The 13,578-nt window shown below is 38.0% G+C and overlaps 2 protein-coding genes across 3 annotated transcripts; both read right to left on the reverse strand.

The window, feature by feature from the left end:
* Positions 1–188: 188 nt before the first annotated feature.
* On the reverse strand, positions 189–6,037 carry LOC103153183 (uncharacterized). The gene is made up of 9 exons (XM_016661740.1): positions 5,477–6,037; positions 4,572–4,647; positions 3,761–3,826; positions 3,665–3,697; positions 3,510–3,569; positions 3,355–3,429; positions 2,209–2,268; positions 2,078–2,137; positions 189–395 (listed from the first exon to the last, which is right to left on the reverse strand). The coding sequence occupies exons 2-9, from the start codon at positions 4,641–4,643 to the stop codon at positions 189–191; spliced, it is 633 nt and encodes a 210-aa protein (XP_016517226.1). The 5' UTR covers positions 4,644–4,647; positions 5,477–6,037.
* Positions 6,038–6,596: 559 nt separating this feature from the next.
* On the reverse strand, positions 6,597–13,067 carry LOC103153168 (apolipoprotein L6-like). 2 transcript variants are annotated; one of them, XM_007573984.2, is made up of 11 exons: positions 13,003–13,067; positions 12,824–12,919; positions 12,543–12,605; positions 12,358–12,450; positions 12,222–12,266; positions 12,068–12,124; positions 10,381–10,452; positions 9,348–9,387; positions 9,207–9,264; positions 8,400–8,745; positions 6,597–8,277 (listed from the first exon to the last, which is right to left on the reverse strand). In XM_007573984.2, the coding sequence occupies exons 1-11, from the start codon at positions 13,030–13,032 to the stop codon at positions 7,873–7,875; spliced, it is 1,305 nt and encodes a 434-aa protein (XP_007574046.1). In that variant the 5' UTR covers positions 13,033–13,067; the 3' UTR covers positions 6,597–7,872. The 2 variants fall into 2 exon arrangements, with proteins under 2 accessions (XP_007574046.1, XP_007574045.1); XM_007573983.2 differs by having other exon boundaries at positions 12,358–12,453.
* Positions 13,068–13,578: the final 511 nt, after the last annotated feature.

The following is a 13,578-nucleotide window of genomic DNA, read 5'->3' on the forward strand; positions in this document are numbered from 1 at the left end:
TCGCCATGTGCTGCATAGTTGTGAAGTGCCACGAAAAGGTTAAAGAGTTTGAATTAAAAAGTAAAAATATCAAAAGTGGTGTTTATTTGCTTCCTTATCTGCCATTCCTGTATACTCCAATGGGAACTGCCAGTCTTTGCGTGTCTAGGAGGTTTTTGCTTATTGTTCTTTGCAATAAAATAATTTCTCTAAAACAATCCCGTTTTAGCTCTGGTGNATGACAAAATGATAGACAAATTAAATTTAGAAGTTAGCAGACAAGGTAAAAGTGTATCTAGAAAGAGTAGAAACATGAACATCTTTCCAGGATGCAAACCAACTGAACTAGTCGATACCTGTGCTGAAGACTTGAAGGGATTCACTTTCTGCATGGCTCCTTTGAACATACTAGGACTCTGCAACACAAACACAGATCAGCCAAAGAAACTAGTCAACATCTTCCTGGAATCTCATTATCAAGACAGCAGCTTCTGTTGGGGATCTTTTATTAGCGCAACACAATCAGCACTTTGTTTAGGCAACATCAAGTTTCAAAATGTCTCAGTCAGCTGCTTTGATTTGCCAGCAATTTAGGCAGAGCCATGCAACCTGGGGCGGAATTAGTCACCTTTATATTTAGTTTAAATTTATCAGTAACCTCAAATGAATTCCGAGAAATTTAATAACTGGAAGTTGCAAATTTCAATGAAACCGCCGGTCACGCAGCATGATCATGGTAAGACTTATTCACCGACTCAGTAGGCAATCGTTTTTTTATTTTGGCCTTTAACGATGACTTGTAAAACTGTTTATATCTCTTGAATCTTTCTACATTTTGCAACTTTATAATCACAAAACACAAACTGTCTATGGTTTTCTCAGTCAGAGTGGAGGGATGGAAGATATCTGCTGAGCTGTTTATGGTTGTCCTAGAAAGTTGTTTATGATCCTAGTCAAGTTGTTTTTTTAGGCCTCTAACAGGTTTTAATCCGACGCTGAACAGCCTTCCTGTCGGTTTAATAAATGCATCTCCATAGCCAGATGCTTCCACTTCGTTTAGAGGGTAAACAAGTTGAACACCGATTACCCTGCAAAACTGGGTGATGTGCTTTACTAGTTTGGTTTTTCAACACAAACAACGTTTTGCATGTAGCCCAAGAGGGTTAATGTTGACCTCCTTCGACAACAGCACCTTCTTCAACATTTGCTGTGTCAAACATGTAGGAGACACACGGTAACATGCACCTGTGTCTAAACAACTAATTTTTTCAGAACAGCTTGAGGCTAGAAACTCTGTTCCTACATGACTGGAAGCCAGTGCATAAAGACATGTTTACAAAAACATGGATGAGTGAGTCTGGTGTGGAAGAACCTGACTGGCCCCTATACAGCCCAGATCTCAATCCAATAGAACACATTTCAAGATGAATTAGAGCTGATAATGCAAGGCAGTCTTTCTCATCCAGCATCAGTGTCTGACCACACATATCTGATTCTGAAAGAAAGAGTCAAAATACTAATGAAACTCAACCTTAAACCTTCCCAGAAGAGTTGAAGCAGAAGGTGGGCAGGCATTGTATTAATCCTTAGTGATTGAAAATAGGACACAACTTGCTATAAAACGGTTTTAAAATCACAAATAATTGTACTTTGCACGGTGAACTCCACTCTGCAGACTCACATCTACTGTGACGTCTCCTAGTCAAATACAAAGAAGGCGGAAGTTGTTTGGCTCCAACAGTGAATTTTATCCAATAAAAGCACCATTTTTAACAAAACATTATTAAAAACTAACATTGACAATTGTTTTACAAGAAGGGTGAACTATACGTTTATTGAGTTGGACCTTCAGTCTTAGTTGGACCAAACTGTTTAAAGAAAAGTATGCTCCTAAACGTCTCACTGGTTAATATGCAGGAGGAACAAATAGGGCACAACATCTCATTTGAAAGAAAAAAAAAACTGTTCAAAAGGAACAAAAGAAGAGCTATAGCTCCCAGCCAGAGTTAGAAATGGGTGTGATTCTAAATAGGATGTGGGAAAAGGAACAAAGACCTGAAACAAAGGACTTTGGGTTAAGTTTCAGCAACTTCCCTACCTGAGACGAGTCTGGGCTCCTTTCTTGTTCCAATGAGTCTGAGGATGGAGTTTTAGGCACCTGTGTGAGAGAGCAAGCTTAGTGGAAACTTTGCCGTCTGACACAGATCAGAAAGACAGGACTGTAGTTACCTGGGAGGTGGACTTGAACGGGTTCACTTTCTGCATGACTCCTTTTAGCATCCCAGGGTTCTGGAACAGAAGTGACACGGGCATTTCCCCATCTACCATGAAACTTCACACACAAAGCTGTTCTGATTGGCCCAACAAGGTGTGTTGTATAACACTTAACCTCTGGAGCACACATTTTTGTTCTCAACTAGAAAACTGAGTACAGGTGGAGCCTACTTAGAAATGTCAAATATATTTTAAACTAGGAAAACTTCAAGCCTTAAAATGATGAAGCAACCCACAATCTGCCTTGCCATTGTTTTTTATTTTTATAAACATGGAATTTAAATACACATTTTTCGAAACAATGCAGGATATACTGTGTGTGCCATTGTGTTTTATATAAAAATTGATTGTTTTGAAAATAAAAATAAAAATGAAAAAGGTGAATGAGTCATCCACCAGGACTGCAAACATTCAAATCTTGGCATCAAGGAACAACCAAAGGCTCAGAGACAGGAAAGAAAGTCAATTTGCATTGCAAAGCAGTTAGTGTTTGCAATTTTGTACATTATTATCACAATAAATCCCTCAAAATATTGTGTTAACAAATTTAAGTTCATGTTGTCCACCCCTAGTCCTCAGTTTCTTTAAGAAAATATGTAAAATGACACCCCAACTATTCAAATGATATATCCATATTGTTAAATTAAAATATAATGAAAACAAATTAATAACATAAAAAGAAGAGCTGGCAGTTTGTTAAATTCAATGGATTTCCTATTTGTACATTAAAAATTCCATCCATGCCATTTCACTAAATCACAAGTCAGCATTTTATTTTACAGGTTTGCATTTTGTCATCCGTTTTGTGCTGCTTTTTTATACCAGTCTTATTACAGTATTATTCCATCTCAATGAATTTGGAGTCAAGAGACATTCTTCCAAACGATACCTAGACAAGTTAGCGCAAATCCTATATATTTTTTATTTCACCTAGCTCTGAAAAGTTCAATTAGAAGAGGCTTACTGGTGACACAATGATAAGATCTCCAGTTTTCTGATACTGATTTGAATGGAAAACAACCTGACTGAGTTAGTAGCCTGCTTTCTGAACATAGATCCTCGTGCCTGTTCAACAAGACAAACAAAACAATCCTCACTCACCTGTGTGGAGTCTGTTGCCTGTTCTGACGATTCAGAGGAAGAAGTTTGGCCGACATTCGATGACGAAGAGGTCGCCTAAGTAGAAGAAACAAGTCAAAGTTATGCAAGTCAAAGAGCTATTGGTTACTCATTATATGAAACCTTTGTTTTTCTACCTTTGATGATGACTTGAAGGGATTGACCTTCTGCACAACCCCCATCACTCCCGTCTTCTGCTGCTCCCAACGGAAACAACAAAACCTCCATGAATTAAAGCAAACAGAGCTTACCGATTCTCAATTAGAGGCTGAATAGATAAATGATATTGGACCTTTGTCTTTGGGTCAAGATCATTTGTGTTTTCCTAGAAGAAATGAGGGCTGTAAGTTCACTGACATCATATTTACAATCAAGTTTGAACATTTACCTTTAGGGCTGCATTTGATTCAGGATCCTCCGTTTTGAGGCTGTGTCTGATGGGGTTGTCCAGCTCCTAGTAACGCATAAAAAAACCTGTCAAGCCTGGTTAGGAAGTTATTGTTACAAGTGAGAAGCTAACCCTGAGTTTAATAGAAAGGTGTCAGAACATACAGTACGTTACAGACAAGTCAGGGTACCTATGGTAAACCTTCGTCTCCTCTCCAACAGTGCCAACAATGGGCAACAGATGAAAGTAGCCTGATCTGATGACCCACGTTTGCTTTAGGACATGTGGATGGTGGGGTTCATGTGTGTTGCTAGGGAACACAAAGTTCCCTAGCAACACAAAGTTTCCTAGCATGCTAGGGAACTTTGCAGGTGTGTTGCAAAGTTCCCTAGCATATGTAAGCAATATCATTATTGCTTACATATAATGATATGTAAGCAAGAAATCAGAAACCATATGATGGATGATTTAAGGAAAGTTCGGGTAGGAAATACAGATGCTGCTGTCCAAGCAGCCAGTTATACCCTTTATGGAAAGAATCACAAATCTGAGAATAAATGTAGAATGGCACATGACTGAAAGAACACAACATAAAATTTGAAGTAAAAAAAAGAAAATAGAAGTGTTTTGTTGATCATGCAACATCAGCTTGCAATGCTTAAAAGGATCTGCTAATTGAGGTCAAATACCACACCACACCTTCCGGGATCTCTGCAGCCCTTCCTGGCAGCATTACGTAGTAGTCATAATGTTACGCCTTATTGTTTCATGCAAGAACAAGTACATAAGTTATTGTCCTGCATTTCCTCACCTCTTTAGTGGGTCTTGGAGGAATCACAGGAGTCTGGGCAGGTGACCCCTTGTCTCTTCTGAACATGTTCATGGTGCTGTAAGCAGAGGTGAGCAGTAACGAGGTTACGTTTACTTGAACATTTTAGGGGGAATATTATACTTTTAGTTGTAGATTTTACTCTTACTTGAATAATGTTAGCAGGATGTATCACTTGTCTTATTTGAAGAAAGTAAACTTTCTGGCTGATGTACCTGCTATAAGTTACTTAACTGAACCAAGAGCAAACATGTTATGGAAAAATACAGCAGGTACAGACACCTACAGTTTGCTCAAATGGAGATTTAGATATTGCATTTAAAGGAAATTGATTTAGAAGAGTGTTTCTTGTGCTTAAAATGTGTCATTTTGCCATTCATTGACATTTTTTGTTTTCCATTGTAGGGTTTAAAATACCAGAATTTGCATATAGCTTTACCTTTTTGTCTTTTAACATTTTAAAACATTAAAGCAGATGTTACTCAATACTTCAGTAGCATTTTTGCCTATTTTTTCTACCTACCTAAAGCTGTAAGCATGGCACGATGAGCTCAAAACAAATCAGCATAAGCAAATACAGTTTGTTCTTCCGGCTTCGTGTTCATGACAGACACATTTACATGCACTCAGACTTATAGTTAAAACTAGAAACATAAACTGCCTGTGAAAGTTTCGTGAGGGGCGTGACGTAGCGGCGAACAGTCTAGCTGACTGATAATGTCACGTTGTAACTTTCTGCTAACGAAAACAGAGGAAACAGCTCTTTAAACTGAATACAACGTCACCTCTTTTTTTAAAATCCCTAACCCGCTTTCGTAGCGACCTTTACATTATATCCAACGGAATGCGGGGCAACAAAGACACAAAACTGGGCGAAAAGAGCCTACCTCAGCCGTGCAGTCAGACAAAAAGTCAATAAAAGCCGGCTTACAGCAAAACAACACGAACCAGTTGTTGAACTTGCCCAGCTCAGCTCTTCACTTCCTTTTCCATCCTCGCCGAGCAAATGAAGGAGACAAACCGGTTTGACCAAAAAAAATGAGGTGGACCCAAACAGGAGTCACATTACAGAGTGAAGAAAGTATAACATCAAGTTTTAGCTGCATGACGACAAACAATAGGCTGACTGTGAGCGGGTCACCACACCCGCTCAGCTGTGGAGAGCTCGAGGCGGTTTTAAAGGGAATCACCTGTAGGGGGCGTGGCTTATCGTTTACCGCGTGGGTTTCTCTTTTATCGTTCGTCAGGATGAGTAACACCATCGCCATGTGCTGCATAGTTGTGAAGTGCCACGAAAAGGTTAAAGAGTTTGAATTAAAAAGTAAAAATATCAAAAGTGGTGTTTATTTGCTTCCTTATCTGCCATTACTGTATACTCCAATGAGAACTGACAGTCTTTGCGCGTCTAGGAGGTTTTTGCTTATTGTTCTTTGCAATAAAATAATTTCTCTAAAACAATCCCGTTTTAGCTCTGGTGTTAAGCTAATTTTCCACTAGATGCTAGCCCTAAGTCTTGCTAATTTTCCACTAGATGCTAGCCCTAAGTCTTGCAGCTTCAGAACATGTTTTCTTGCAGGATTGTCCTGGTTTTGTGTGTGTGTATGTGTGTGTTCAGCCATTTTTCCCTATCAGCTGTGACCAACTTTAATTTGCAGGAAAAAATACAAAAAGCCCCCAGAGCATGATGCTGCCACCCCCAACTCTCAACATGGGGAAGGTGTTTCCATAAAACAATTACACTTCTTTCACACATCTTCGCCAAGCAGCTGAGAGATTTAATTACACACAGATTGGCTCCATTTTGTAAGTACTTTCTAAATGTTGCACTGGATTTTAAAGGAGATTGAAGGCATCCACACAACTCTCAAAATTAAAATGTTCAGAGTTGACTATTTAAGTGTTCCTCCATTTCAGAATTATACATCTGCATTTAATTCTAATAAACTAGAATGAAGTCTATGGTTCTATCATGAAATGTCAAAACGTTCTAGTCTACACATAGGCATGACATGCACTTGAGTCTATTAAAAACATTTTTCACATGACTAAAGCAAACATTCCACCAGTTGAATTTCAAAGATGGTGTTAAGATGGATGTTTCAACCCATTTTTAATCTAAACTGGAAGATGTGCTGGTAGTAATTAATCAAACCATACAAGCACGATGTTAGTGTGTGTTTTTGGAAATTATATCAAGTTTACACTTTTGTACATAATGTTATACTGGCACTTTGGACAATATATAGGTTACATCTTATAGTTTAATATTTCTCAACTGAAAAAAAAACAAACAAAAAAAAAAACATACTTTCCCTCCAGGTGAAAATGTATCAATAGGTCATTTTTACATTTTATTCTTGGGTTAACCAGGATATATAGAATATAGTAAAATAGAACAATTAAAAAAGTTACATTCATTTCATGTTAAAATGCAAATAGATGAACAATGCAATCACAGTGGCCTATCAAAGCTGGATAAGTCAAATGTTAAGAATGCCTATGGTTAAGGGTGGTTAGGGGTAAAATAGCAGCTGGATGATTCAATATGGATAATAAAATGACAATGTGCCTACAATCAAGCAGAAAAAACTTCAGTTTGTCATGCAACATGCTTTGCATTCATTCCAGACAGCTCTTTCAGGAAAAATGAAAAGTATTAAAATGTGTTCAAGCTTCTGAATAAACCAAACTAACTCCCTCGTTGCAAAACATGAGCTATATTTTGAACAAACCGATTCAAGTTATAACAATAAATCTATCTATTGACACCCGATTATGAAAACAAGATTCTTTTTTACAACTTAAGATTAAAAGTCTCACTTACAGTACAAGGGTCTATGACCTGCAAAACATTCTGCCAAAATCTGACAATCATCACTTTGGTTCACTAGATTCATTAACTGTTAAATATTTTTAAACCTTATCTCTTCAAAGACTTTCAAAGTCTTTGATAAACCATTTCAAAGTAAAGTGAATAAACTATTTCCAAACTGACTCAATTCTAACAATTCTAACTGTGAATTTTAAATAGGAAAAAAACATTGATGCAAAAGGGTTAATTAATAAAGGAACTTATCTGTGTTTTACTGTACAAGTACAAAATTAATCTGCCGTCTAAAAACCTGGAAAAAACTAATTTCTCAGCCACAATGCCAAAAATATCTTCATGAGTTTAACAGAGGTGGAATATTTTCCAAGACTGATGCAACATGGAAGAGCAGTTCTTATTTTCAGCCAGGAGATGTCAGTGGAGAGCCATGATCAGTGTGATCATGAAGGTTGTTCACATATTTCCAGTAGCATCCTGCAGATCCTCTCTGATGGCGTTCAGCCCCACGATGCAGTCATTCAGCACGTTTGCCACTTGTCTTATAACGGACACAATCTCCTTCCTGTAGCCTTTCTTCAGCTCTCTGGTTTCGTTCACGAAGTACGTGTCCATACCTTTGAAGAGTCCTTGCAGGGAGCCCACGGCGTCATCAGTCATCTCTGTTGCTCGCATAACAGGCGAATCCACAATGCTGATCATCTGGACCGCTTTGCGGATTTCCCAGTCTTGGGAATAGTGCTGTGTGCCAGACCTGAGGAAAGGGTGGCCGCGCAGCTTGGACAAGCCCTTATTGACAAAGTGGAGGATGTTCGAGATCTCCAGCATTCGCTCTTCGTACTCCTGCAGCAGACCCTCGATCTGATTAAGGACAGAGAACGTTAAATTAGTGATTTCACACAGAAGAAAAAGTAACAGAGTGATCAAGACGTGCAGCCTCTGCGGCTGCCATCACATCTCACTGCATCAAAAATCTGCATTACCTTTTTGCGTTCGTTCTTGTTGTTGACGTTATCAGAGATGGCTGCAGAGGCAGAGGTGATCCCACCGGCCGTTGCCACCCCCACGCCCACAGCAGTGACTATCAGGGACGCTCCGAAGGTCACGGGAGCCAGAGCCAGACCAGTGATGGCCGCCACAGTGCCCACTGCGGTGGTGGTGCCCCCGCTGATCCCAGCGATCTTGGCTTTGTGATGGAACTCGTTGATGTCGTCGGCGAGGGCGTGGAGCGAGATGATGGACTCCCACAGGACCTCGGCCTGCTCGGTGAACACCTTGTTGAAGAGACGCAGGCCGCGTTCGACCTTGTCTGCCAAGACGGTGAATGACCTGCAATCATAGCAAGATTTTAGAAGAGCTAGTTCTTAGTAATTTGCTCAATAAAACAAAACTATTTTGGTAAAGATGATGCTTGTTCTACTGTCTGCATCTACAGTGACCTGTGTTGCTGCAGAAAGACCAACTCACTGGTTGGTCAACTCAACCAGTGAAATGCATGGCTGCGTAGAGTGCTGAGCATTGGGTACTTTGCGAACAGCATAATTAAGTTCTCCACTAGCTTCTGTGGTACTCAAACTTATAAATTGATCCTTTTACCCAATTACTCATTATATAATTTGAATAATAAACTGAACTTGACTGCATTGATAACCAGAATCGTTTGGAGTGTATGTGTCTTTTGATAACCCGCGGCTGTTGTGAACTGGTGCTATACAAGTAATAAAGTCAAAACGTATTGCAAAACAGTGAGTTGACCAAGAATTACTACTGGTAAAAACAAATGGTCGCACTTTGACTCATCCTCTTTGACGGCTGCATCCTCTTCATCCGATGGCAGTTCGTCCCATTCTGAAACGCACAAACGGGTGAATACAAATCCAGTACCACTCATCAGTTCACTTGATTTTAAATTGGTTTGGATGTTGACTTACTTTCTACTGTGTACCACCACTCCAATAAACTGTCCGTGTCCTAAAGACAAAGATACAAAAAGTAGTCAAACATATATCTGACCTTTCTTCAGAGGAGCATATACATTTCTTCTATCTTGCCCTCCAGACATCATTAATCTAACATGGGAAATTTACAGGAAAATACTTAGACGGGAGTACGCCGGGGGAGAAAGGGGTAAAATATGGTCATTTCCTGGCCAAAGCGGGAGACTTGACAGGTATGATCTATTTTTGAATTCCTTTACAAAGAACCTAGCATGTTGCTTTTGAAATGTAGGAACATTTCACCAAAAATAAGACTAGTCACAGCCAATTTAGAATTTACCTAATTGGGTGACTGGTTTATTACACAGACACAGGTCAGCTTGGATAATTTTTTTTTAACTAAATGAAATCAAATGCTTATTATATTTACACAGGTTATCTTCATCTCCTAAAAACAGGAAACATCTATAATGGGAAAATAGTTTGTCAGACAACTAGGCCTGTGGTAATAACTTTGTGATAAAAAATTAATTTATCACAAATAAGTTAAAATGAACTCATTTTCAATGATTTATCATTTTTCTCTTTTCTCTCTGTTTCTACTAAAACTGGATGATGAAAGTTTTCTGTCTGATGCTTTTGTCTCAACTGGCTCTTTTTTGGAAGCACAATTTCGTTTACAAAGACTTCATACTTCATCTTAATTGTTGTTTCTGTAGTTTTGTTTATACATTTTGAACATTTAAAATGTGTTCGGCATCCAGTGTTAAATATCCATTAGAATTTTAAGTTTATTGATCTATGAGAATGTTTTCTTGCCTTATTGTACCATTACTGACATCTTGAAAATTGCCTCAAAACAACAATATAATTGTTTATCCTAACAACCTCTGGGGCAATTTATCATCCGGAAATGTTTGTCATCAAGCCTACATATAACTTTACATTAAATAATGCTGTCCCTATAAAAACAGAGAGTCCGTAAATAAAAAGGATCCAGAATTTTTGCAGAACCAAAGAAACTGACCCCGTCTTCCTCCTCATCCTCCTCTTCACCGGCTGCAGCTTGTTCGTCCATCTGAGCAGCCTCCCATTCTGCCTGAATGAGGGAAGAAGACGAGTTAATCAGCAAGTGTTTGCAGCATGCGTTACCATTTTAAGTCATTCAAGGCAGCACTGCAGGCCTTCATACACAGCAGTAGGAGTGTCAGAGAAGGCAGTATGCAGCTGAACCGGTCCGGTAACATGCTACAAGGATATGTCAAGGTCCAATTGAGGAAAGAAAACTAACAGACTGAAACAACAGCATGAGACGATTTCAGAGTATAGTTTGCTAACATGAGGGCTTAATCAATCAAACCTGCATTGTGGCTAAAGCTTGATTATGTAACCACTGTACTGTATTCATTTTTTTCCCCAATTTCTGGTAACTTTCAATTTAAATGCATTTCAAATGAAATACACAGGAAGTCTTCATGGCGTCCTTCTGCCTGACTGACAAAAATCAAGATTCCCAATCAAAGCAAACCGTTCAGAGTTGGTAGAACGTTTAAAATCTGATAATTAGCAGGTGAAGATTATCTGAATTGCACAGCCATCACATGATAGTGAATGCTAAGGAAGGAAAGATAAAGTAAAGATAAAAGTACAGTGTTGCAAAAGCACTGGGATTTTCCACAATAAATTTCAATGCATTTAATGGTGTATAACAGGAGTCTGAACTGGAGCTTCCACTCTTGGTTTGGCTGGAAATGGTGGAGAAGCAACAACTTTTGTAAAATGTAGATTTTTGTAATATTTTTTTAATGTAGATATCAAAAATAGAGATTTTAGACATTTTAATTTCTTGTTGTTCTTAAATATAAATATCAAAATAGAGTTTTTAGCCATTTTTAAAAAATTATATTTATTTAAATGCAGACATTACAAATAGAGATTTTAGGCATTTTTATTTACTTTTTTTAAATGCAGATATTAAAAATAGAGATTTTAGCAATTTTTTGGCATGGAATAAATCCCGCATTAAACTTCAGACTTTAAAAAACAATCATTATTTCATTGGAAGCTAAGTTCATGTTTTCTGTTTACATAATTCTTTACAAACATCAACATCCCATATAGAAGAAAATGTCCTGATCCTCTTTTATATTTTTCTTTGATTTAAAACCTAAAAAAAAAAAAAAAAAAAAAATTGTGTTTAAAATAAATAAATAGACCACAAAATTCCTATACTATATATTAAAAATTTTGACAAATTTTGACTTTGTGATGTCAAAAAAGTTGCAAAGTGGTTGCAGACCCCCTTCTGCAGACCAACCCACAGCAAAGCACAATTGTGATGTGGTGGGGAAATGGTATATGCTTTATTACATTTTATTTCAAATAAAATTAAATCTGGAAAGCATAGTATTTGCTTGCAACTGTACACAACCAACTGGCTTTTAAAAACCAACCAATAAGTAGAAAATAGAGGGAGTACAGAACAATTTCAGACACAGAGACATGGCCGTATCTAACTTGGTATGAGAAAAGTTGGGATCTACATCTGACTGAGAATCTTAGACATACCTTACTAATAACTTGGCTCTCTAAGCCATTTCAAACTCCATTCTAGCTCTGATGAGACAGTTTGAATCGATATAATTGAGGAATCGCTATCAGAAGTTTTCCATCAGCACTTTAACAGTTTCCAGGTTGAAAAGTTGCAAACTTACCTTAGCAGCCTCAGAGAGGTGCTCAACAGGTGGGGCTTCTGATTGGTTCTTTTTGCTCTGATGAGAGAAGGTTCAGTCTGAGAATGTTGCACATGTCATCGATCAACGAGTAAAGATTCCTCTGGTGTGGTAAGAGCGGACCAAACACACTTACCTGGTGCTTGTGTTTTTTGGAAACTTTAAACTTAAATGGCTTTTTCTATTGGAAAGAAAATAAGTGTGTCAAAGGCATTTTCACATACAAAAAATAATAAAAAAAACACACTGGAGTCTAAAAGAACAAAGAATACCAGTTTGAGCATTTCAATCTCATCTGGATCTTCATCATACTCCTCTTCATGAGACTTCATATCTTTTTCTGTCATTTCGTCGTCAGTGGAGCCCTTCTGACAATAAACACCAGTAATACATTTACATTAATAATTTTTATTTGTATGTTTGTGTGTTAACCATTAAACACTTAGACTCCGCCTACCTCTTTCAGTCCGTGTGATGCCTTCGATTTGTGGGGCAGATGAATCTTATATTTGGACTTTTTCTGCCAGAAACAAGAAGATGTTTTTGTACTTTATAGTGAAAAAATACTAATAGCTACTAAGGAGATAAGCATTTCAGTTAAAACAATAATAATAATAATAAGTGTGCATTAAGTTGTATTTCCCAAAGACTTAAAAAAAAAAGAACAGTTGCTAATATAAGCTTATTGTGATCAGTTTTATGCAGTTTGTAATTTCATGAAAAAAGGCAGAAAGTTACATGTTTGCGTTCTTTGCTCAATTCGACATCGTCATCCCCCTGCAGACTTGGTGAGTAACGATGAGACTTCTGCTGTTCATCATCCATGATAACAGCCTGATTGGCACATTAACAGTCTGATTATGTAGCCTGTCAGTGAAAACACTGAATGTTATTTAGTTGATAAAGAGATTTATTACCTTAGCAGAGTGAAGACTGAGGGCTTCCATCTCCTCAAAATCATCATCCTGAACAAAACAGCATAGGGATGTTAGAATAATACACTATGCAGAATAATAAGGGTGGAAAATTATCAGAAAAGCTACTATAAGTGGAAATAACTGATAACAACATGGTTATTGGTGATTCTGACATTGAAAATTGTAATCTCACACACAAAAAGGTGTTTTAGACATCTTCACCACAAGTCACATGTTCCAGCTCTTTTGCCAGGGCTATTGTAAACGTTTGCCCACACTTGTTTTACAAGCTATTGGGATTGGTGGCTTACACTGGGGGTCTACATGTTTTTCCTTCATTGCTCAACACCATCAAGAACACACAACAGTGACAGATATGTTTTCCCACCGCACAGAACATAGGTGGAGAATATTCATTTTAGTCTCTTCTGACTAGAGTTCATGTTGTGTTCCTAACACGGCTTCAGGTGGACTGTAGATGGAACTTCTTCTGGCGCCTCCTTGACGCTTTTCCATGAACTCAGATAAGATGATGTTTGTTTTATTGACTCGTCTCTTCCTGACTCCTCTGTGGTG

Source organism: Poecilia formosa, unplaced genomic scaffold (genome assembly GCF_000485575.1).
Source record: "Poecilia formosa unplaced genomic scaffold, Poecilia_formosa-5.1.2 Scaffold341, whole genome shotgun sequence".
NCBI lineage: Eukaryota > Metazoa > Chordata > Actinopteri > Cyprinodontiformes > Poeciliidae > Poecilia > Poecilia formosa.